The sequence below is a fragment of the Bubalus bubalis genome, chromosome 14, assembly GCF_019923935.1.
Source record: "Bubalus bubalis isolate 160015118507 breed Murrah chromosome 14, NDDB_SH_1, whole genome shotgun sequence".
In the NCBI taxonomy this organism is placed as follows: Eukaryota; Metazoa; Chordata; class Mammalia; order Artiodactyla; family Bovidae; genus Bubalus; species Bubalus bubalis.
The window spans coordinates 21,292,963-21,316,806 of NC_059170.1; the positions used below are offsets into that span (position 1 = coordinate 21,292,963).

Sequence of the window (23,844 nt, forward strand, 5' to 3'; positions counted from 1 at the left end):
GGGCACACGCCTGAAGCACCATTGTGGCATTCGCAACTTCAGCTCGTCCACGTTGCTCCCCTGGGCTAGGAGGTGATGCTGTCAACAGATATGGTCAGCAGGGACATGGCCACATCCTCTCTCTTTCCCAGGCCAGCTTTGGGGGCTCCAGGGGCAGACAGGACCAGGCCCTGCATGTAGGGAACTGGCCTCCAGTATGCAAAGAGTTTGCCGAGCCTGGCTGGAAGTTGCAGCTCAAGAGAAGGTGTTTAATGCAAGATCTATACAGCCTGGAGGAGCTATCTGCTCCCCACAAGGACGGGATGAAGGAAGGAAGGGGGTTTGGAGGGAAGGGTCAGCATGGGATGAAGCAGCCTGGCTGGGCCAACCAACTTGCTGGTGATGACTAAGTGTGGTGATGAAAGTGTGGCTTTGACTCAGTTTCTCGAGTGGCTTGAGGCCAAAGGGTCCCCGGAGCAGCTCTCCCAGTGGTCCCACATCAGCGCTGGTACAACAGTCCACTGGACACCACGACATAGCCCTGAAAGACAGAGACAGCCATGGGCCAGGTGAGAAGCTGCGCAGGGGCGGTAGGGCCCCAGTTGCCCAGCAGCCTGGCTCTAGCTCAGGCTCTGCCGCTCTTGCTGCGTGTCCCGAGCGCAGCTACTGTCTCTCCAGCCTCGGTTTCCTGCTGACTCTCGTGGACGGTAAAGCATCCACTTTGCAAGGCTGCTACTGATAGCTGGATGCAGCCAGATCACACAGGCAGAACAGTCAGTGTGGAGCTGAGCTTGATTTGGTCTTCATACGTGGTCAGGACTGCCTCTGCTTTATGACCTGGAGTTCAGACCACTCTTCTCCAAGTCCAAGCCTCTCTAGCAAAATCAGGCATATCCCCCCCAAATGTCCCCTACTGTCTACACTGCACTGCAGAAACTTCCTGGGGGCCTGCTGACCTTTCCTTCCTTCCTTCCTCCCTCCCTCCCTTCTTTTTTCTTCCTTCCTCTTCCTCTTTCTCTTTCTTTCTTCAATCTTCATTGAGCCTCTACTACGACCCAAGCCTTGTGCCAGGTGTTGGGAACCCAGCAGAAAAATAACCAGAACCAGTCCTTGTCTTTGCGTAACTTGTACATGGTCCAATAGGGTAGCCATTAACACCTGGCTAATTACAGTTACCCTCTCTTATCCACGGTTTTATTTACCCAAGTATAACTATGGTCCAAAAATATCAAATGGAAAATTCTAGAAATAAATAATTCATAGGCTTTAAATTCCATGCCGTTCTGAGTCACATAATGAAATCCCATGCCATCCTACTCATCCCGTCCTGGATGTGAGTCATTCCTTTGCCCAGTGGATCTACGCTGTATGTGATTCCTACCCATTAGTACTATCTATCCGCAGTTTCAGGCATACACTGGGCATCTCGGAATGTGTCTCCCCCTAGATAGGTGAGACTACTGTACATTTACATTAAGCAAAATTAAGTAAGATTTAGAATTCACCTTCTCAGTTACACTGGTCATATGTTGAGGGCCCAAAAGTCACCTGCGCCCAGTGGCTGACAGTGGCCACTGCCTCGGACGGTGCAGACCTCTGTCCTTGCAGGAAGTTCTATTGGGCAGTGCTGGTCTAGGGACCTTTGACTTCAGTCCCAAGTGGCTGGATTTGGGAATGCCAAGGTGAGTCAGCCACTGACCTTGCCCGATAAAGGAAGTCTTGGGGAAATTCCCACTAAAAGCCCTGCTCCCCCGTGTGCTGATGGTTATTTCTTGGGGAGCAAGTTATTACCTGCCAATTGCCTTGGGACCATAGTTCTCAAGCAAGGAGGCCATCCTCTCTGAAAGCCCTTAGCCAGTCCCTCTTAGGGAGTGTGAATGGCACAGATGTTGGGCTTGAAGGACCTTGGTTACGTTTTCTGTCCCATGCACATCTTATTTAATTAATTAGGAAGAACGTTGTCCTTTTGTAGCTCAGGTGAAGCAGAAAGAAATGGTAGGATGTCACCCTGGGCCCACAATGTCTGATCCCGACATTGCATCATTTTAAAAGGGTCAGGATCCTCTCGTACCATCTGGCCTGTGGAAGTTTGTGACAAACCCTGGAAAGACTCCCTCTCTCATCCTCCCCCAGACTCCAGAGGGGTTGTGCCTATCCAAGGGCACAGTCACGGCACAGTTGGTCTGAATCCACTGAGTGTGACCTGGTGTGACATTTGATGAGGATGAGTGAAACCTTTGCTCCAATGTCTCCGTACATTTAGAATTTTCCATCTAATTGCAGCTGATTCATGGCATGGTCTGGGCAGGGGGGCATTCCTAGGCCTGGCTGACCATGGACCCCACTGTGTGCTCTAGTAGGAAGAGAGGGAGAGGAGTGACCCCCAACCTCCCCAAGCCCAGCCTCCCTCCAAAGATGAAGGAGGCCCCTCTGGTCACACTGAAAGGCTCTCACCTCCTGGATAAAAATCTCAGGGTTGACGTACTGGAGATTGACCACATGGGGGAGGGCAATCCCCATGCCCAAGAGAGCTGCAGGAGAGAAAAGAGAAATCAAGGTCAGCCGGTAACGAAGTGCCACCTGAAGACAGCCCTGCGCTGAGGTCTTCACATGCATCATGACACCGAGGTCCACAGATACTCAGGAGGTGGGAACTGCTATTACTATACCCACTTTATAGAAGGGAAAACTGAGGTTAGGGGAGGAAACAGAACTTAGCTAAGATCACACAGCTGCTAAACAGCCAAGCTAAGATGTACACACAGGCAGCAGGACTCTCAAAGCCACCCTCTTAGCCTCTGAGCCTGGGATGTAGGAAGGGGCCAAGATAGAGCCTGGAGCAGCATGCGGGTGGAAGGGGCCAGAGGGGCCACACGGGGCAGAGGGCAGAGCTCACCATTGAGGTGGTCCAGCAAGGGCTTCTCAAACACTTCGCCCATGAGTGTCTGGACATGGTTGGTCTGCAGCCATGGAGCCAGGGAGATGGGGACCACGGGCCCGTCCCGGCAAGGGGCCAGGAGAGACACATGAACACAGAGACAGATCAACCGACAGAGGTTTAGCAGGAGGGATGAGGGCAAGTCACCCTAGTCCGGGCTTTAAGCAGAGCCCAGCTGCTCCCAGGGTTGTGTCAGCATCAGGCCCCCAGGAACTGCTGGCCTGAGAGACATGGGCACACACTCCCCTTCCCCGGGCTCAGGGCCTGCGCCACCCAGCGAGGGGGTCTCTGGAGACCCCAGCCCCATACTCACATCAATGAAGCCCAGATTGGAGGAGGCCACAGTGAGCTGGACATCCCTGAAAGGGAAGCCAGAGGGGAGGGGTGGGAATGGGGCCTCTCACCTGTTTAACACACCAGCTGCGTCCCAAGCTCCTCTGACTGACACTGTGACAGGCCATTGCAGCCCCATTGCACAGAGGAGCATACTGAGGCTGCTGGGTCCAAGAGGCCTCACTTACCCCAGCACAGATGTGGTCCCCCGAAGCCTCACCTTGGACACAGAAAGCTGGAGGCTCAGGTTCACTGCCTGGGCACATGGGGAGAGCAGGGTCAAAGGGCACAGAACCATGTGGGAGCTCTCAGCTGGCCACCAGATATCCCAGTCTCCCACCCACACCCCATCCATTCAGGTGTTTGTGGAACACAGGCCACTGGGGAGGTGAACAACAACCAAAGAAATCAGACAAGATTCTTTCAGAGAGTGCTGGGTGTCACAAAGGAAGAGTGGTATGTGGAGGGATGGGGAATCTAGAAGCCTGCCTGGAGGAAGACTGCAGCATTTAAGCTGAGATCTGAATGATGAGGAGAAGCTAGACTTGCCAAGAGTAAGGGGAAGTGTGTCCTAGGCACAGGGTACAGCATGTGCAAAGGTCCCGAGGCAGGAAAGTCTTGGCACATTGATGGAAGCACAAGGAGACCAGTGTGGATAAAAAGAGAAGCGTGTGGGAGGAAGTGAGGCCTCCTTGAGAGTCGCCCACCTCCTGGCCAGCACCATCCAGCCCACCTCACTCACCACATTGAGGGAGAAGAGGTACTGGAAAGCCGAGTTGGAGGCCGGGACCAGGACTTCCACCAAGGGCTGCAGCCGCAGGGTGGCGTTGTCGGTGTGGAACGTGACTGTGGGCGTGGCACCCAGCCTCACCTTGAGCACCAGGGGCATGGGCTCGGGGAATTGACGGGCCACCTGGGGAGCAGAGGGGCGATAGGGAGGAGGACACATGGGGGCGAAGACTGGGTGGGCTCTTCGCTCGTCATTCCTGAGATGCTGATCAAGCTAGCGCTGTGCTATAAGTGCCCAGACCACAGAGGTGGGTCCACCCCTGACTCCCACCCTCGGGGACACCCAGTTGATGGGTGGCCACATGAAGACAGTCACAGCCTGTGATCTGTGCCAGGAGGGAGGGTAGCTCAGGGACGTGGGAGCACAAGGAGGCTCCCGGACCAGACAAGGGGTCTAGTCCTCCCGTGGGAGGTAGCCCCGAGCTTGGACTTGGATGGATCGGGGGAAGGAAGCAGAGGAGACAGTGTAGGCACTTCTTGCCTGCTGCACGGAGAGGAGGAAATGGTGTGATGCCTGGGCTGAAGGAGGGGCCACCCCAAGACAGAGGATGTGCAGATGGAAGGGCAGATGCTGAGCCCCACTAGGAGCAGATATGAGCCAGCAGAGACCCCAGAGCCCAGAGAGCCTCTCACCGCGATCCCAGGTCTCAGCCCCTGGAATGACCAGAAACATCACCCACCTCAGGAATGAACTGGCCCAGCACAGAGGTGTTCAGCGGGTTGTTACTCGAATTCTGAAATCAACTCCCAACACACAACAGGTTTTAGAACAGTCACTCCCCAAGCCAGACCACCTCTTGTCTCCCCACCCCAACTCCTCTGTCTAATCCCCATCCTACCCCTCTGTCTAACCCTTCCAATAGCCACCCTGTGGCCTCAAAGCTTCAACTGCCCCACCGACTCAGGATTTGACCTCAGCAGGGTCTCCCCAAGCTGGGCGACAGGGCACTCCTGCCCCACGTGCCCAGGGCGGCAGGACCAGCTCTCACCAGCTGCGCTGTGACGTCCAGGTTGAGCGCACCAGCCTTCTGCAGCAGCATGATGACAGAGTCAAACAGGTCCTGGGAGAGGCCCACGGTTGCCATGGCACCCTTGGTGCCCATGTGCTGTGGCAGCATGAAGGGCGTAATATCCACAGGCAGGACGATGGGTCTGCCCAGCAGGAAGAGAACAGCCTGTCGAGTTGGGGGTGAGGAGGAGGAGAATAGAAGCAGGGCCTCAATAGGCAGGCGGCTCCATGGCAGATCCTGGGCTGTGAGGTGCCACCCACCCCCGAGATGCCACGCATGCTATCAGCCTCACCCTTTGCCTACGTGCCACGCTCCCTCCTGGAATGCCATCCCAGCTCCTATCCCCTCAACTCTCCTGATGCTTTAGGAATCGTGTAGAACACCAAGGACTCCAGAGGTAACAAGGCCCCAGCTCTGAGTGGAGCAGGAGGCACTTACGTTGATATCCAAGGAAATGTAGTCGTTGGTGATGGTAGGAGTGTCAATCATGGAGTAGCGGACCTGGGACTCTGGACCCACAGGGCTGAGGCCTGAAGGAAACCAGGGTGCAGAGCAAAAGATGGCATACTCAGCATTATCCACCAATGCCTCATTTAGCCAGGCTTCCCAGGTGGCACTATTGGTAAAGAACCCACCTGCAAACGCAGGAGACGTAAGAGATATAGGTTTGATCCCTGGATTGGGAAGATGCCCTGGAGAAGGGAATGGCTACCCCCTTTAGTATTCTCTTTTTTAATATTTATTTATTTTTAATTGAATGATGATTGCTTTACAATATTGGTTTGATTGCTATCATACATCAACATGAATTAACCATAGGTATACATATGCTCCCTTCCTCTTGAATCTCCCTCCCAAGTCCCACCCATTCCCACTCCTCTAGGTTACAGCCCCAGTTTGGGTTCCCTGAGTCATACAGCAAATTCTCATTGGCTATCTGTTTACATATGTTAGTGTATATCCATCAACAGATGAATAGATTAAGAAGTTGTGGTGCATATATACAGGGGAATACTGATGCTGCTGCTGCTGCTGCTGCTAAGTCACGTCAGTTGTGTCCGACTCTGTGCAACCCCATAGACTGCAGCCCACCAGGCTCCCCCGTCCCTGGGATTCTCCAGACAAGAACATTGGAGTGGGTTGCCATTTCCCTCTTCAATGCATGAAAGTGAAAAGTGAAAGTGAAGTCACTCAGCCGTGTCCGACTCTGTGCAACCCCATAGACGGCAGCCCACCAGGCTCCCCCGTCCATGGGATTCTCCAGGCAAGAGTACTGGAGTGGGATGCCATTGCCTTCTCCGAATGGAATACTACTCAGCCATAAAAAGGAACGCATTTGAGTCAGTTCTAATGAGGTGGATGAACCTAGAGCTTATTATACAGAGTAAAGTAAGTCAGAAAGAAAAGTAAATATCGTATATTAACACATGTGTGTGGGATCTAGAAGGATGTTACTGATGAACCTGTTTGCAGAGCAGCAATGGAGACACAGACATAGAGAACAGACTTATGGACAAGGTGGGGGAGAAGAGGGAGAGGGTGAGATGAATGGAGAGAGGAGCTCTCCAATATTCTCGCCTGAAGAATCCCATGGACAGAGGAACCTGGCAGGCTATGGTCCATGGGGTCACGCAGAGTCAGACATGACTGAAGTGACTGAGCACACACATGCCCACACACCTCATTTAGCCAGACCCATACCAAGAAAAGAGGAGCAATAAGGCCCTATGAGTAAGCAAATTTAAGTTGCAAAATGCACACCCAAGAGTCAGCTGCTCACAACCTGCTGATTCTAAGACACCATTCTAATAGTTTGGGTTTCTACTTTCCCAATCGGCAGAAGACTAAAGACCCTAAATCAGAAAGGAGAAGGGTCATTCCAGGCACAAACATCCCCTGACCAAGGCAAGATGGAAGTAAAGACAAGGGCAAGAGTTGATCTTTGGTATGAACCCGGGTCCAAGGCATCTTGATAAAGACAATCCCTCTGAAGGGAGAGGGGAGAGACTAAGGCTTATTGAGTTTATTTCATACCAGACACCTAACCCGTGCTATCTTGTATTATAGCAACACATTGGAAAAGTAGAAATTTTGATTCTTATTTTTGGATGGAATGATTAAGCCCAGAGACATGGAGTGACTGCCCTAAGGTCACACAGCAAATGAGCCAGAATTCATACTCATATCCTTTGATTCCAAGTCCATTTTCCTTGGCCTCTCAGTACCACCTGTTAAGGTAATATTGGGGTTGGGGTCGTGAGGAGAGTGGGGGAGTTCAAGAAATGTTCCCCAGACTTCTTGCTGTGCTGTGAAGTGTGGACAGGATGATAGGTGGACGTGTGAGGAGGAGAAACTCCAGGTGAGCTGATTCACACAGGGTGCTGGTACCATGCTGAGACTTTAAACTCAGAGCTTCTGATTTTCCATCTACAAACTGGGGATAACGACGCAGCCTCGTAAGATTGGTAAAATTTGCCCAAGAAAGCCAAAGAGCTACCCTGGTATAAAAACATTCACTGAAGAAGTCACTACAGATAAACGTGGACCCTGCCCGACATCCTTCCTGGCTTAACGCCAGTACGTCACCCTGCACACTTGTCCCAGGCTCTGTAAGGAGTTAGATACAACCCCCAACTCAAAGGCAAAACCAACTAATGGCCTAGGGCAGCTGCCACTGACAGACAGCTCTGGATTTCGCAAAGTCAGTGATGGCAACACAGGAGAAACTCCAGAGTCCCAGGCAAAGAAAGTCCTCAGGTACAAGAAGGTGCACTTCAAACAGAAGCAGCTTTAAAAACGGGTTTGTGAAAAAAGAGAGGATGCCCTGGATTTACTCGGGGCTCACTGCGCACAGATTTCCTCCCGAGTCACCGAGAGGGTGCATTCTATGATCAGTCTGGGAATGGGTGAGTAATTACCAATGGTTCTTCAATACTGATAAATACCACTAAAAAGATGAAGCTGACCTACTTCTGTCGCTTTTAGTTACATATTGTAAATTGAAGACCTGTCAGGGGCTTTTTTCTGGAGAATGAAATGGCAGCTCACACCAGTATTCTTGCCTGGAAAATTCCATGGACAGAGGAGCCTGGTGGGCTACAGTCCATGGGTTGTAAAGAGTCAGACACCACGGAAGTGACTTAGGCCATGTGCGCATGCGTGCGTGCACACACACACACACACACACACACACACACACACACACAATATTCAAAGACTTGGTTCTACAATTTGGAGAGTTCCAAATTCCACCAATAATTGTCCAGACATCCTATGACTGATCTCCCAGAGGTCAACTCTGATGCAAAGGAGGGGTCTTTGAAGGGTCATGGGGATCCCAGAGGATTTCAGAGGCCCCAGCCCCCTCCGCAGGCTCCCAGGTCTTACCAATTAAAGTGCCCAGGTGGACATTGAGGCCTTGCACCAGGTTGGAGATTCTCAGGCACAGCTGCAGAAAGACAGAGGCGGCTCTCAAGGCTGGAGGGGGTGAGGCTGGGAGGGTCTAGAGGCCCTGGCTGGAAGACTCTCCCAACTTGGACACCAAGGCCTGGGAGCCCTTCCTTCCACCACCAGCCAGTGGGCCTCTTCCAGCACCTCCTCTGGGCCCTGAGGACTCAGAGGAGACACTGGGGCCTGTGAGCACTGAGGAAAGAGCAGGGCGGTGGGGCCCAGCGGGAGTGACCACAGCCAGGCCCAGGAAACGGAGGCAGGCAGCCTGCTGCATACCAGCCCAGAGGCCCAGCTGATAGGATGATGCTCCCTGCAGGGGATGCAGGCTGCAGTCAGCAAGAAGGGCCAGGGAGACTGGAGTCCTCCCAGCCCAGTGTGCCACCAAAAGTGGATTAAGCTGGGGCCAGTGTGACAGAAGGTGAGGCAGAGAAGAGACTGCAAGGCCGGGGGTGGTCATAGCTGATCCAGGGAGGACTTGGTGAGGTGAGGCCAAGAGGCAGTTCAGTTCAGTTCAGTCGCTCAGTTGTGTCCGACTCTTTGCAACCCTACGGACTGCAACACGCCAGGCTTCCCTGTCCATCACCAACTCCTGGAGCTTGCTCAAACTCATGTCCATCAAGTCGGTGATGCCATCCAACCATCTCATCCTCTGTCATCCCCTTCTCCTCCTGCTTTCAATCTCTCCCAGCATCAGGGTCTTTTCCAATGAGTCAGTTCTTCGTACCAGGTGACCAAAGTATTGAAGCTTCAGTTTCAGCATCAGTCCTTCCAAAGAATATTCAGGACAGATTTCCTTCAGGATTGACTGGTTTGATCTCCTTGTAGTCAAAGGGACTCTCAAGAGTCTTCTCCAACACCACAGTTGAAAAGCATCAATTTTTCAGTGCTCAGCCTTTTATACGGCCCAGCCCTCACATCCACGCTTGACTACTGGAGCAGAGGAGAGGAATATACTGGCTTCTGCCTTCCGGCCTCAGTGTTCTCATCTGTAGCGTGGGGGTCCTGAGGCCTGCCTCTTGAGGGTGTGAAATGGCACACAGTGGGTTGACTTGGTCTACATTACTGCCACTACTGGAGGTAGGGTGGGTGGGAAGGGGCAGGGAGGAAGAGTAGGTCCCTGGCCCCTGGGACACCGTTGCTCACCAAGTCAGCCACCCGCAGACAATGACAGGAGCTAACATAGCGGCCTTCACAGCAACACCCACTCTCCCCAAACTGCTGTAAACTGCACAGGTGGTAATGCACTCAGCCCCACAGCCTGCCCACCAGGGGCTGGGTAAGGACAGTGGTTCTCTGTCCTTACAGATGTGGAAGGAGGGGCAGAGGGGGGCCAGGTGACTTGTCCAGGGTCCCAGCTGGGAAGGAGGGGACCAGGATCACATCCACCCCTGGTGCCCAGGCCCTCATCCACTCCCATTGTGTTCCCTTTTCAGAAGCTACGTGGCCCTGAAAGCACTCCACTCCACATGGCACTGGGGTGGTCTGAGTGGAGGAGCCTCCCTCCCTTGCAGCCCCACAACCGCCAGGTCACTGCACTAGACCGTCAGCCCCGCCTCCTCCCCGCCCTTCTGGGGAAAGTGGAGGAGCCACAGGAGGAGCACTAACAACCCCTGCCTGCGACCCCCCTGTTCACTCGCTGCCGCCCTCCATCCTGCAGGCTCTGGCAGGTCCTTTACCTTGCTCTTCAGCACAGCTGTGATGTGACTCTGCAGCGGGGCCAGCATCGCGGGAGCTGTGCTGAGGAGGAGACAAGAAAGGGCCCCTGAGCCCAGGTCAGCACCATAGGGGCCTGTCTCTCCCCAAAGCCAGGGGTGCCAGAGAAAAGTCTGTGCCCACGCCACACCCTGCCACGTGCCAGGCATGGAACCAGCATGACTGACCCCACAGTGGAAGACACCGAGCCACCAAGAAGGGGCCATTGGTCCCAAGATTTGGAAGTGGCCAAGAATGAGGCCAAGTGGAGTGGGGACACGGAGGGTGTTGTGAAGGCTGGCTTCACAACTGGCTTCAGGGCCACTGGGCCCAGTGAGGCGGGGCTGTGGCTGGCGGGGCCCAGGTCTGCTCCCTGCATGGGCCCCATTTCTCTGTGGCAAACCTACTACAATCCCTTCCTCACTGAGCCGGGGGGCTGAGTCAGTGTTTCAGAATGGGGATCCATGAGAAGTCACGGTTCCTTGGTTCCCTAACACGCTGACATGAGGCATGGCCCAGCCTTGCTGAATGGCCTCTTGGGGAGGCAGGAGGAAGGCACCAATGTTCTCAGTGGCATCAAACTCTGGGCTTCTGTTTTCCCATCAATAAACCATGAGTAGCCCCTGCCCACAAGGACTGTGAGGGACTGTGGGGGATCATGAGTTACACAGGCTAAGCAGGGGGCCCAAGTGGGAATAGATTTATACCCAAGCCTTGTCTGAGGAAAATGTCCAGTCTTTGGGTAAATGTTGCTCCCTTTTAAGATGCTAAAATATTCAACCACCTTGAAGTGAGCCCCCATGGCACAGGAACTCGTAGCAGTGGGGTCGATCAGGCTGCCGAGTTTGAACCTGTGTGCTAGCTGTGTGCCCTCAGGCAAGTCACTTAACCACTCTGTGCCTCCACTTGCTCTCTTGCAAAATGAGGGAAATGCCTCCACTGACCTGGTAGGACTGTGAGATGACTCACAGAAAGGGCCCAGAATGTGTCCAGCACACACTGGTGCTCGGGAGGTGGAGTGGCCGTCAGCCTTAGATGCCAAAACAGGAGCAGCCACCTGACTCACGGGGAGAGCTTGGCGGGTCCCAGCCCCTCCCTGGGCCTCAGACTCCTCATCTCCGCAGGGCGGGGCAGCCCTCTGAGGGTCCCGACTGCGGCTGCCAGCCCAGAGTCCCTCTCCAAATAGGACATTAATGGCCAGTGTGCGTAGTCACATGGTGCGGAGCAGAGGTGGAGCCACGGGCTCTGGCCACACACTCGCTGTGTGACCTTGGGCATGTCCCTTCCCTTATCTGAACTTAAGTGTCTTCAGCCATTAAATAGGTATGATGCTGGTGGCAACGGGGCAGAGCAGGGGCAGGGCCGGCCCTCGGATCCATCATCGGGATTGGATGAAGTAGGAAGTTCAAGAAACAGCACCACAGCCTCCGTGTCTGGGTTCCAGCAGCCCAGCCTCCAGTACCCACCTGTTGCGGCCATCAAACACGATAGCTTTGTCGAAGATGGAAAAGCAGCTGGAGATGCTGACCACGGGGGTCCCGATGGAGCCCTGTTCCACAGAGGTGTCAGCCAGCAGCGCTATGGGGAGCAGCAGGTGCAGGGGCTCCGGGTCACTGTGGGGACACCAGTCCTGAGTCCAAGCGGCACTGCCTAGCAAGCCCACAGTGACAGATGCAAGACCCCCTCCCCCATTCAGCGGTCTGCACCTGCCAGCCCAGAGTCCCTCTCCAAATAGGACGTTAATGGCCAGTGTGCCTTGTCACATGGTGTGGAGCAGTGGTGGAGCCATGGGCTCTGGCCACACACTCGCTATGTGACCTTGGGCGTGTCCTTTCCCTTCTCTGAACTTCAGTGCCTTCAGCCATAAAATAGGTATGATGCTGACCCCTTAACACAGGCGGGGACCCTACTCAGCATGAGATGGTCCCCCCCGGGGCAGGCTGGGCACACCGCCAAACTCCACTCAGGGTCACAGACATTGCATCAGATGGCCGTGAGCTCTGGCTCCCTGTACCCTCTTATGTGAGACCCTGGGCCAGTCATTCCCCATACCAAGCCTTAGATTCTTCGTCTGTAAAAATGGACATCAGATTGGTGGTTCCTATCTCACAAGGTGGCTATGCTGAATTTTCTAGAAAACAATCATGTGAAAACATCCTACTTGAAGGCTGGCCCACTAGCACTCATAAAACGGTAGTATCAGGACAGAGGAGTTAAAATAAGAACACTCAGCCCCCAGTTTGAAAATTAAATGCATATATAGTGACTGATGCACAGAAACAAGTCTAGTATTTTATTGAGCACCAGGTGCCTGGCACGCGAAAGGGGTAATATAATTTTAATCATAGCAGTGAATCCATCCATTCAAACCTCCATTGCTTGCTAAGTCACTTCTGTCGTGTCTGACTCTTTGCGACCCTATGGACTGTAACCCACCAGGCTCCTCTGTCCATGGGATTCTCCAGGCAGGGATACTGGAGTGGGTTGCCATTTCCTTCTCCAGGGGATCTTCCCAACCCAGGGATCGAACCTGTGTCTCTTGTATCTCCTGCACTGGCAGGCAGGTTCTTTACCACTAGTGCCACCTGGGAAGCCCTCCAACCTCTGTAGACATGCTTGTTTTCTTTTGCTTTGGTTTTTTACAAAGGACGAAACAGGGTCAGAGAAGTGAAATGACTCTCTCCATTTGCATAACTGTTGAGCAGGGTCTGGATTCTCAGAAATTCTCTCACTGTCTCACTCCCCGCCCCCCATGGAGGATGGGAGAGAAGGCATTGGAGAGAGAGCATGCTGAACAGAGTTAGAAGGTCTGCGTTGGGATCTTGGAATTTGCTAAATCCCTTTCCTCCGTTTTACCTTCAGAGAGTCCTTGAAAATCCTTCCACTCTCAACAAGGAGACTGACTCACCGGAAGATCTTGAAAGTAAAATTGGTGGCTGCCAACAAGCGTATTCCGAAATTGGCAACAAATGTCAGCTGGAGGTGGGACACATCGACGTTCAGAATCTGAATCCTGCAGGGTAGGAGTCAAAGTGACAGGGCAGTCCCCATTAGACCATGGCATCAGCTCTGGGGTGTGCTCGGAGCCTATCCACACTGTTCGTATTTATAAAGGACCTCTGACAACTAAAACTATGGGATGAGGAAGAGGTAGTGAGTTCACCATCATAGGGGGCATGCAAGCAAGGTTAACCAACCTGCCAGTAGGGAAAAGATGCAAAGGGCATCCCAGCATTAGGCATGAATTAAGTGAGATGATGATTACTCAGGTCTTGGAGGGATTTTAGTTTCTGATGGAGATCTGGAAAACTGGGAAGGTAGGGAAAGAAAAAACTATGGGATCCACAGAAGGCAGAAATCCCCCTCTAGTCAGCAGCTTTGGCTCATAGCACTTTAGCAATAGAAAACTCAACTCCTTTCAAAGCTGCTTGTTCCGATTGCTCAGCACTGTCCAGCTAACCTAAGATTTCTTTTTTCCTGAATAAAAGTCTTCTTTTTTTCTCTCTCTCCGGCACAGTAGCTAGTTGTGGGAGATGGGGCACTACAAAGTGGTATAAATGTTAAAGTGAACGGGTTAGTCACTGGGTTGTGTCCGACTCTTTGCGACCCATGGACTGTAGCCCACCAGGCTCCTCTGTCCGTGGAATTCTCCAGGCAAATGTTAAAAGTCACATCAAAGCACTCTCTGTTAGCACTTGGGTGACATCTTTCCATGACTCTCCTTGGGACACAAGCTGACCTAGAGCCTGCTTCTTTTCACTTGACAACCATTCTGGATGTGTTCCCACATCTACAAACAAGGACTCCTGGCGCTGTTTTCCAACAATCGCGTGATTGAGTTTCTTTGTGGCCAGACTGCAAATTATTTAGGGATCCTTGACCTCGGGACACTGATGCTCGTGGGCCCGACATCATCAGCCCAGCCCTACCCCAGGGTCTCAAACTGGGGGCTTCCACACCAGCTGCATTTTCACCCACCCAGTGGTTGCAAGTTTTAAACGTTTTTAAAAAGAGTTGCCGTCATTCAAAATTTGGTCGATTTTTATATACACAGGTATGGTTCTGGGCTCTCCTGTGACAATGCACAGAGCGGTGGAGCCTGCCATGCTTAGCACTATTTAAAGATCGGAGCAGAAGGAAAGTCCACCGGAAGCAACTGAGAGAATCCTTCAGCAGCCCATGGCATGGGACGTTTAGCGTTCACTCCTTCCCAAGTAAATCCTTTACTAAATATTTGAGTTTGTGTGTTGTTTCTAAATCTCTTCATTGGGGAGGATGGGGGGTGGAGAGGGAGGTTCGAGAGGGAGGTTCAAGGGGGAGGGGATATATGTATACATATAGCTGATCCACTTTGTTGTTCAGCAGAAACCGACACAACACTGTGATGCCACTATACTCCAATTTTTAAAAATTAATTAAAAATAATAACAAATGTAAAAATAAAATCAGAAGAAAAAAAGCAAAACTACATAAATAAATCTCTTCATCAATTCTCTCAACACCCCAGATCAGGTTTAATTATCTCCAAGAAGTTGTTATTAAGCTCTTTTTAATGGCTTCAACTTTGTATCAGCATACCACATTTATACACTTTGTACCACAGACAGAGAGTGTAGCACCCATTTTTACAATGCAACGTACACAGAAGGAAGAAAGTACCTGTTTGTTGTTGATGACGATGATGACGGTGATGAAGAAATAAAACTGCTGCTAGCAACAGTCAAAAAATGTACATGGCTTTTTGTAAGAATATACGTATATACATACATATATGAGTTCCTATACGTGTATAGTATATATACATGCATATACATGTGGACTTTCTTGGAAATTCAGAGTCTTGGCTATAGTGAGTCTGTTTCCCACTGGGTGGGGACAATTAGCCCAGTTCCTAAAAGTGTGAGTCTGAGGTGTTCCCACCTGCCTCTGCCTTTGAGTCTCTGTTTTATGGAGAGGGGTATATTAGACTCACATTTGTGTCTAGATTCAGTGTTAGGCTTTTGGAAGAAGTAGCCAAGGTCCTGTCAGCCCTGGGGACCTAGGAGCCAGAGTCTTAGGCTCTGTACATAGAAATCTACTAATTAAGAGGCATCAGACCCCCTTGGCTGGTCCCAGCTCCTGCAGCCTCTTGTGCCCAGTCACCTGGCAGGTGGGAGTATCTAATCTGGTGAGGGAAACACTCATCTAGCTGGTGGGGGGGAAGCACTCACCTGGTGGGCTGGAAGACCCCTCCACTCCGGTCCAGGAAAAGCGGCACTGTGACCTGCAGGGCCCTCTGGAGCGGGGCTTTCCCGGCTTCAGCCGCTGAGGGGCCAGAGCAGGGTGAGGTCAGGCCGTCCTCAGGAGCCGCCAAGAGAGACCGCACCGCCCACCATCTGCCTCACACCTTGGGCGAGGAGAACTCAGAGATTGGAAGGGGCAGGCTTGTCCACAGGCGCACAGGGGGCCACCTGGGGGGCACAAACCCACCAGGCCCTACCAGACACGTCTTTCCTCTTTGCCCTTCCAAATCCCATGTATCTACTCTCTCCTCAAAAACAGTAACACCCTTTGCCCTTTTGCAAGGCCTTGATCAGTTTCCACCTCCTTGGGAGCTTCTACAAGGCCCCAAGCAGAAGGAGCAGTTCCCAGCCCTGTGGGGAGAGGATGGAAGCAGTCTCTCCTGCAGGCTGAGGGCTCAGGAGCCCCTCAAAATCTAGGTGCAAATCCACCTCTGCTACTCACTACCTGTGCGGCTTCCCCGTGCCTCAGTTTCCCTGCAAATCAATCTATGATGCTTAGAACGATAGCTGTCAGCTTTCTCAGGATCTGGCACCTCCCCACCCCCTGCACTTTCTCCAGAGCTTGACTTGGGCAACTGTGATGTATGCTGGAGACATCATGGACCTGTTGCCAGCCTAGGTCGCCGCTCCCCATATCCTTTCTTTAGGCCCACCAGGTACCTACTGGGAGCCGGCTGCTCAGCTTTTATCTCAGGCACCAGTCGAGAGCTATATTGGCCCAAGACACACACAAAAGTGCACTAGACTCCTGCAGAGGACAGTTTCTTAACTCCATTGGCAGCCAGCAGTTTTCCTTGGCACCGAGCAAGTTCCAGGGTTTGACATCGCACTGTGAATTGCTACTTCCAAGTCCCTGAAGGATTGTTGTTGTGGTTCAATCGCTCAGTCGTGTCCAACTCTTTGCGACCCCATGGACCGCAGCACGCCAGCCTACCCCGTCCTTCACTATCTCCCGGAGCTTGCTCAGATTCATGTCCATTGAGTTGGTGAGGCCATCCAACCATTTCATCTTTTGCTGCCGCCTTCTCTTTTTGCCTTCAATCTTTCCCAGCATCAGGGTCTTTTCTAGAGAGTGCATCCCCAGTGAAACATCCCTGTGACCCTTGCAACAACAGGGAGCCAATCCTCTGCCATCTCCATTAAGATCTCTGGATCTCTGCCCTCATGATGGGATGGTTCTTCTTGGACCTTCATCTCAGCCTTAGGGGTACTGGTATTCCCTTATATCTATTACTCTTGTGTTCTTTGTTCACTGACTCAAGGGACATGAGTTTGAGCAAGCTCTGGGAGATGGTGAAGGACAGGGAAGTCTGACATGCTGCAGTCCATGGAGTCGCCAAGAGTCTGACACGACTGAGCGACTGAACAACAACAGCTTGTGTTCTTTAAATTCTTCTTAACTCTTACTAGCCAACTCCCTGCTACTCCAGTTCTCTCTCAATATAGATTAAACTTTCCTTGTTCAAATCACGCACTCAAAAAAAAAACAGTGCCTGTCACATGGGGTCCTTGGAAAGACCCACTCAGTTCACAATAAATATTAGCTCACGTGGCTATTTGTAATTATAATGGCTAGCACTCCTATCATGCTCCCTTTGTCCCAGGCATTGTTCTGAGTGCCTTAGCTTTCCTCAAAATTCTATGATGTCGGTGCAATATTATACCCAGTTTACCAAGAGGTTGAGGACCCAGGCAAGAAGAAGCTGGATCTGGGCCAAGATACCCAGCCCTCAAGGCCCTGGACTTTCTCCCACACCTGGGGGGCTGGGCTGACAGAGGTGCTAATTCAACAATCAAACCTGAGTAGAATTAAAAGGAGAGGTTGGGGTGCAGGAAGGATGCATCAGAGGAGGAGCCCAGTCTGAACTTCCCTCTGAATTGGCAGAGGACCTGGGGAGTCCCTGTGTCCCTTGAGGCCTCAGTTTCCACAGACCCTGGAGCCTAAAGGTGTTCCCGAGGCCCTCTCTGGCCTGACTGTGGCTGAACTGGACTCACACCCGGGCTTCTGGACTCCGTCCACAGTGCTGCCCTGACATGGGCTTGAACACTGGGGCTTGCAGGAGGGGATGGGGAGGATATCGCAGTATTATGAAAAAGCCTCTAGCCTTGCCATGGAGGAGGTGTACAGCAGTGTGTTCTTGGCAGTTTGTTTCCACCGAGAACAAACAGGCAGCTTCAGCTGGGAGGGCTGTCTGGGGACAAAGGAGGCTCGCACAGCACGGGGAGGGGAGCGGGCCTGCGGTCATCCTCATGCCACTCTGACACGGATCACTGACCGCTTTCACTGTCTGCCCATCTGTCCGGATACAATGTTCCGGAAAGCTTCGTGCGCCCCAGGGGGGACCCTGCTGCTTCCCTGAGCCACCTGCATCCACAACCATTTGTGTTCCAGAACCCTTGAAAGTCCCCTCCACTGTCTGACCTGAGTTCCTCATGTTATCTGAGTGTGGTCTGGCCTTGGGGTAAAGAGCTTCTGATCTCTCACCTCTGACCTCTCACCAACCTTGGTGGGATCCCAAAAGCCTCCCCAGGGGCAGTTGCAGGGCAGTTTTTGTCTCACCCTGGCCTGGATGTCCTCATTTTGGCCCCCTCTCCGGGATCACACAGGACTTGGAAGGAGGGAACAGAGACACGGGGTAGACGCCTTGCCAAGAAGGGCCCAGAGAGGGGCTGCTGCTTCTCCCTGGGAGCCCAGCAGGGAGGGCTCAGCTCCTGGACGTTCCCGAGTGCAGTGCTAGGTGTGCGTCTCCCCAGCACACATGTGCACACAGCCCGCCACACACATCCCAGGATGCAGACCCACAGAGCTACACACCCTGAGGCGTGCGCCGTGGCCTTGCACACGTGCCAGTGGTTAGGCACCCTCCCGACCCTCAAGTACGCAGGTGGGCACATCATATCTCCATGGATTTTCAAACTCATACCAGACACATATAAGCAAAAGGAGCCACTCAAACTGACCCATCCTCACATCGCTTGGGCATGGCAGCCACGTGCACATGGGCATGGCCTGTACCTCCGCTCATGCAGCCACTGAATAAACATTTGTTGAGCAGCGCTTTCTGGGGCCCAGGGACACAATGGCAGAAGAGAAATCCAGGTCCCCATGGGGTTTGAGTTCATAGATACACATGTACATTTAGGATTGTACACCCACCTACAGGCATGGACGCCCAAGCTCACCCTCTCACACACACACATGGCCGACAACCTGACAACACACCTCTTACCATAGCTCAGCACTTCCTTGTTGAGTCTGAACACGGTGCCCGGCCTGGAGGCGCTGACCACGGGCAGCAGCATCAGCGCCAGCAGCAGGCCCAGCCCACACGGCCCAGGCATGGTGGCCCTGGCCCTTTCCCCCCAGGATCTGTGGGCTGGAGTGGGGACAAGCATCAGGGAACTGGTCCAGAATGGCCCCAGCCGGGGTGGCTAACCCCATCCCAACCCGGAGGTCGCAAACCATGAGCAGCAATCCCAGCCCTGCCCGTGACCCCTCACCCCAGCACATTAGGTTTTGCATCTCTGCTCTGAGAAGAATCCCCATCCCAGCCTGCTTCTTCAGCAACCGTGGTGGCATCTGGTCTGGACATGGTCCCAAGGCCCAGAGAAGACATGGCCTTGCCTAGGACCACGCAGCAAATTGGGAGCAGGTGCAGGACCCAAGTTGTGCCAGAGGAGGATGGGGGGACGCCCAGATGGGGAGACTGAGGGCAGCGTCCCATCCCCAGGAGGGAGCCTAGGCCCAGTGCCCCAAGGCCAGTGCTGTGTCGCCTGATGCCAGGGATCCAGCCTGGCCTTGTGTCTGAAGCCTCCAGGGAAGGATCCAGGATGCTTCCCATCCTCCTCTTATCCTGTGCCAGGTGAAGAAATGTCCTAAGTGTAGGCCTCTCACACGGTCCCCAGCCCCTCCCCACTCAGCCCAGCTCAGTGGACTTAGGGAGGAGGAGTCATGCGGGACCAGGGTGGGGGGCTGCTGCTCAGATAGACAACTAAGGCCCAGTGAGGTGGCACTTGTCCAGGGTCCCACAGCAAGATAAGGGATGGACCCTTCTGCAAAAGGCTTTTGGAAGTAGCATCCCCATTGAACAGATGGAAAAATCGAGGCTCCTCCCTGGAAGAGCACAAGCCCCATCTCTGTTCCTACCTCAGGCAGTTCCCAGGGCAGGTAGACTCTCAGCCCCAGCCAAGCCCTCTGCAGCCCCAAGCAGATGTGGAAACTGCTTTATGAGGCTCCCCGGTGCACAGGGTCCACCAGGGAGGGACCCAGGGAGGGGCAGGTTTGCTTGTGGTTGCAAGTGTTTTCCCTGCAAACACGACCTTTGCCAAAGTATCTCACCCTACGTGTGCAGGGGGGTTGCCACGTAGCAAGCTTGCTGCCAGCCACTGTTAGACCCTGGGGCTGGGCAGCTTTGGAACCTCAAAGACCAGCAGACTTATAGAAGGATGTCTGCCCCAAGAGGCAGGCCCAGGAGGAAGGAGGTGCCCAGAATCAAGGAGATAATCACTTATAGGTGGAATCTAAAATAAATAAACTTTTATTTCCAATATTCTGGGAAGTGGGTCATAGAGGATCCTGCTGTGATGTATGTCGGAGTGTGTTTTGCCTATGTTCTCCTCCAGGAGTTTTATAGTTTCTGGTCTTACGTTTAGATCTTTAATCCATTTTGAGTTTATTTTTGTGTATGGTGTTAGAAAGTGCTCTAGTTTCATTCTTTTACAAGTGGTTGACCAGTTTTCCCAGCACCACTTGTTAAAGAGATTGTCTTTAATCCATTGTATATTATTGCCTCCTTTGTCAAAGATAAGGTGTCCATATGTGCGTGGATTTATCTCTGGGCTTTCTATTTTGTTCCATTGATCTATATTTCTGTCTTTGTGCCAGTACCATACTGTCTTGATGACTGTGGCTTTGTAGTAGAGCCTGAGGTCAGGTAGGTTGATTCCTCCAGTTCCATTCTTCTTTCTCAAGATAGCTTTGGCTATTCGAGGTTTTTTGTATTTCCATACAAATTGGGAAATTATTTGTTCTAGCTCTGTGAAGAATACTGTTGGTAGCTTGATAGGGATTGCATTGAATCTATAAATTGCTTTGGGTAGTATACTCATTTTCACTATATTGATTCTTCCAATCCATGAACATGGTATATTTCTCCATCTATTAGTGTCCTCTTTGATTTCTTTCACAAGTGTTTTATAGTTTTCTATATATAGGTCTTTAGTTTCTTTAGGTAGATATATTCCTAAGTATTTTATTCTTTTCATTGCAATGGTGAATGGAATTGTTTCCTTAATTTCTCTTTCTGTTTTCTCATTATTAGTGTATAGGAATGCAAGGGATTTCTGTGTGTTGATTTTATATCCTGCAACTTTACTATAATCATTGATTAGTTCTAGTAATTTTCTGGTAGAGTCTTTAGGGTTTTCTATGTAGAGGATCATGTCATCTGCAAACAGTGAGAGTTAAAAGCAAAAATAAACAAATGGGACCTAATTAAACTTAAAAGCTTCTGCACAACAAAGGAAACTATAAGCAAGGTGAAAAGACAACCTTCAGAATGGGAGAAAATAATAGCAAATGAAGCAACTGATAAACAACTCATCTCAAAAATAAACAAGCAACTTCTACAGCACAATTCCAGAAAAATAAATGACCCAATCAAAAAATGGGCCAAAGAACTAAATAGACATTTCTCCAAAGAAGACATACAGATGGCTAACAAACACATGAAAAGATGCTCAACATCACTCATTATCAGAGAAATGCAAATCAAAACCACTATGAGGTACCATTTCACGCCAGTCAGAATGGCTGCGAACCAAAAGTCTATAAGCAATAAATGCTGGAGAGGGTGTGGAGAAAAGGGAACCCTCTTACACTGTTGGTGGGAATGCAAACTAATACAGCCACTATGGAGAACAGTGTGGAGATTCCTTAAAAAACTGGAAATAGAACTGCCTTATAATCCAGCAATCCCACTGCTGGGCATACACACTGAGGAAACCAGAATTGAAAGAGACACAGGTACCCCAATGTTCATCGCAGCACTGTTTATAATAGCCAGGACATGGAAGCAACCTAGATGTCCATCAGCAGATGAATGGATAAGAAAGCTGTGGTACATATACACAATGGAGTATTACTCAGCCATTAAAAAGAATACATTTGAATCAGTTCTAATGAGGTGGATGAAACTGGAGCCTATTACACAGAGTGAAGTAAGCCAGAAAGAAAAACACCAATACAGTATACTAACGCATATATATGGAATTTAGAAAGATGGTAACAATAACCCTGTATACGAGACAGCAAAAGAGACACTGATGTACAGAACAGTCTTTTGGACTCTGTGGGAGAGGGAGAGGGTGGGATGATTTGGGAGAATGGCATTGAAATACGTATAATATCATATATAGAATGACTCGCCAGTCCAGGTTCGATGCACGATACTGGATGCTTGGGGCTGGTGCACTGGGATGACCCAGAGGGATGGTATGGGGAGGGAGGAGGGAGGAGGGTTCAGGATGGGGAACACATGTATACCTGTGGCGGATTCATTTCGATGTTTGGCAAAACCAATACAATATTGTAAAGTCTAAAAATAAAATAAAATTTTAAAAAATAATAAAATAAAATAAATAAACTTATCTATGAAGCAGAAACAGATTCACAGAGGGAACAGACTTGTGGTTGCCAAGGCAGTAGGGAGGGAGGGAGGGACTGGGAGTTTGGGGTTGGTAAATGCAAACTAGTACATTTAGAATGGACAAGCAACAAGGTTCTAATGTACAGCACCGGGAACCACCTTCCCCATCCTGTGATAAACCGTAATGGGAAAGAATATTTACAAAGAACGTGTAATATGTCAGTCCCAATCTCCCATTCTCCCCTCCCCGTTATGTCCACACATTCGTTCTCTACATCTGTGTCTCTATTCCTGCCTTGGAAACAGATTCATCTGTACCATTTTTCTAGATTCCACATATATGCGTTAATATATGATATTTGTTTTTCTTTTTCTAACTTACTTCACTCTGTATGACAGATTGAGTGGGAAGCTGCTATAAAGCTCTGTGATGATGGGGGTGGGGGGGAGCTGAGGTGGTGGGGTGGGAGGCAGGTCCAAGAGGGAAGGGATATATGCATACATATAGCTGATTCACTTCATTGTACAGTGGAAACTAACATCACATCATAAAGCAATTATATTCCAATAAAAAAAGAATGTTTATATGTTTATATTGAGGCTTTCCTGATGGCTCAGACAGTGAAGAATCTGCCTGCAGTGCAGGAGACCCAGGTTTGATCCCTGGGTCAAGACGATCCCCTGGAGGAGGAAATGAAAACCCACTTCAGTATTCTTGCCTGGGAAATCCCATGGGACAGAGGAGCCTGGCAGTCTACAGACCATGGGCTCACAAAGAGTCAGACACAATTGAGCAACTAACACACACACATATTTCGGGAGCACACACATATGTGTATAACTGAGTAACTTTGCTGTACAGCAGAAATTGTCACGACATGGTAAGCCAACTACGTTTCAATAAAAAGATACAAACAGAAGCAAAGACATAGGTCAGGAGGATGGCTGACCTCCCGCCTGTACCTCCACGTGGAAACACGGCTCTTCTAGTAGGAGCAGGAGGCGATCTGAGTCCCATCCCCATCATTGGCTGAGCCCCGTTCCTGGTCACATACTTCCCCCTCATCATACATGGAGCCAAAACTCAAAGGGCAACAGAGAAGAGGGTGTGGAGGACCCAGTCCTGCTACTTAACACTCAGCTTCTCTCCAAAGGTGCATCCCAGTCATGGAGGACTGAGCCCGTCAGCAGTGTCCACATTACAAACTACAGCCTCCACCTTGGCTGCACAGGCCCTGAAGAACTGAGTGCTCCTGAAGGGGTTTGTCTATATGTGCGTGTCTCAGGGGTATATGTGTGCTTATGTGTGCATGTTTATGTGTGTAGTCATGCATACACACTGCACTAGGTCATAATTACTGATGTCAGAGGCAAGTGTGTGTTTGTGTGTGGGTGTGCACATGAAGCGAGGGTGTTACCATCTTGGTTTGTGGTGTCACTTGCCTGTTTATATGAACCTACATGAGTGCAGGTGTGGGGAGTTCTGTGTCCAATATGTTTAAGTGGACTTAGTATACTGAGTGTGTCTGTGAGGTTGAACATGTATGTGTAGGTGGATCTGGTGGTCTGTGTCCTGACATTAGGGGTGTGCATATATGTTTGTGTGTGTCCATGCATGTGTGCATAGGAGGTGATGGCAGAACTACAGGGAAGTCCCCTCCATTCCTCTGCATGGCTCTCCTGGGGTATAGGCACAAAGGGCCCAGGGCCTTCCCCAGCTCCAG

The 23,844-nt window shown here is 51.2% G+C and overlaps 1 protein-coding gene across 1 annotated transcript; it reads right to left on the reverse strand.

Annotated features, from left to right (window-relative positions):
* Positions 1–253: 253 nt before the first annotated feature.
* On the reverse strand, positions 254–18,815 carry BPIFB2 (BPI fold containing family B member 2). Its single transcript, XM_044927471.1, has 15 exons — positions 18,704–18,815; positions 15,402–15,495; positions 13,100–13,204; positions 11,658–11,804; positions 10,176–10,236; positions 8,437–8,497; positions 5,488–5,579; positions 5,029–5,214; positions 4,720–4,773; positions 3,989–4,163; positions 3,439–3,502; positions 3,231–3,276; positions 2,876–2,939; positions 2,434–2,510; positions 254–520 (listed from the first exon to the last, which is right to left on the reverse strand). Exons 1-15 carry the CDS (start codon positions 18,813–18,815, stop codon positions 479–481), a joined length of 1,380 nt encoding a protein of 459 aa, XP_044783406.1. The 3' UTR covers positions 254–478.
* Between the last annotated feature and the right edge of the window lie 5,029 nt (positions 18,816–23,844).

Coding starts and splice junctions, on each gene's coding strand:
- BPIFB2 (XM_044927471.1), bottom strand. CDS start 18,815: ATGCCTGGGCCGTGTGGGCTGGGCCTGCTGCTGGCGCTGATGCTGCTG. Junction 2,940..3,230: donor CCAATCTGGGCTTCATTGAT/GTGAGTATGGGG, acceptor CCATGGCTGCAG/ACCAACCATGTCCAGACACT. Junction 521..2,433: donor CTGAGATTTTTATCCAGGAG/GTGAGAGCCTTT, acceptor TCTGTCTTTCAG/GGCTATGTCGTGGTGTCCAG.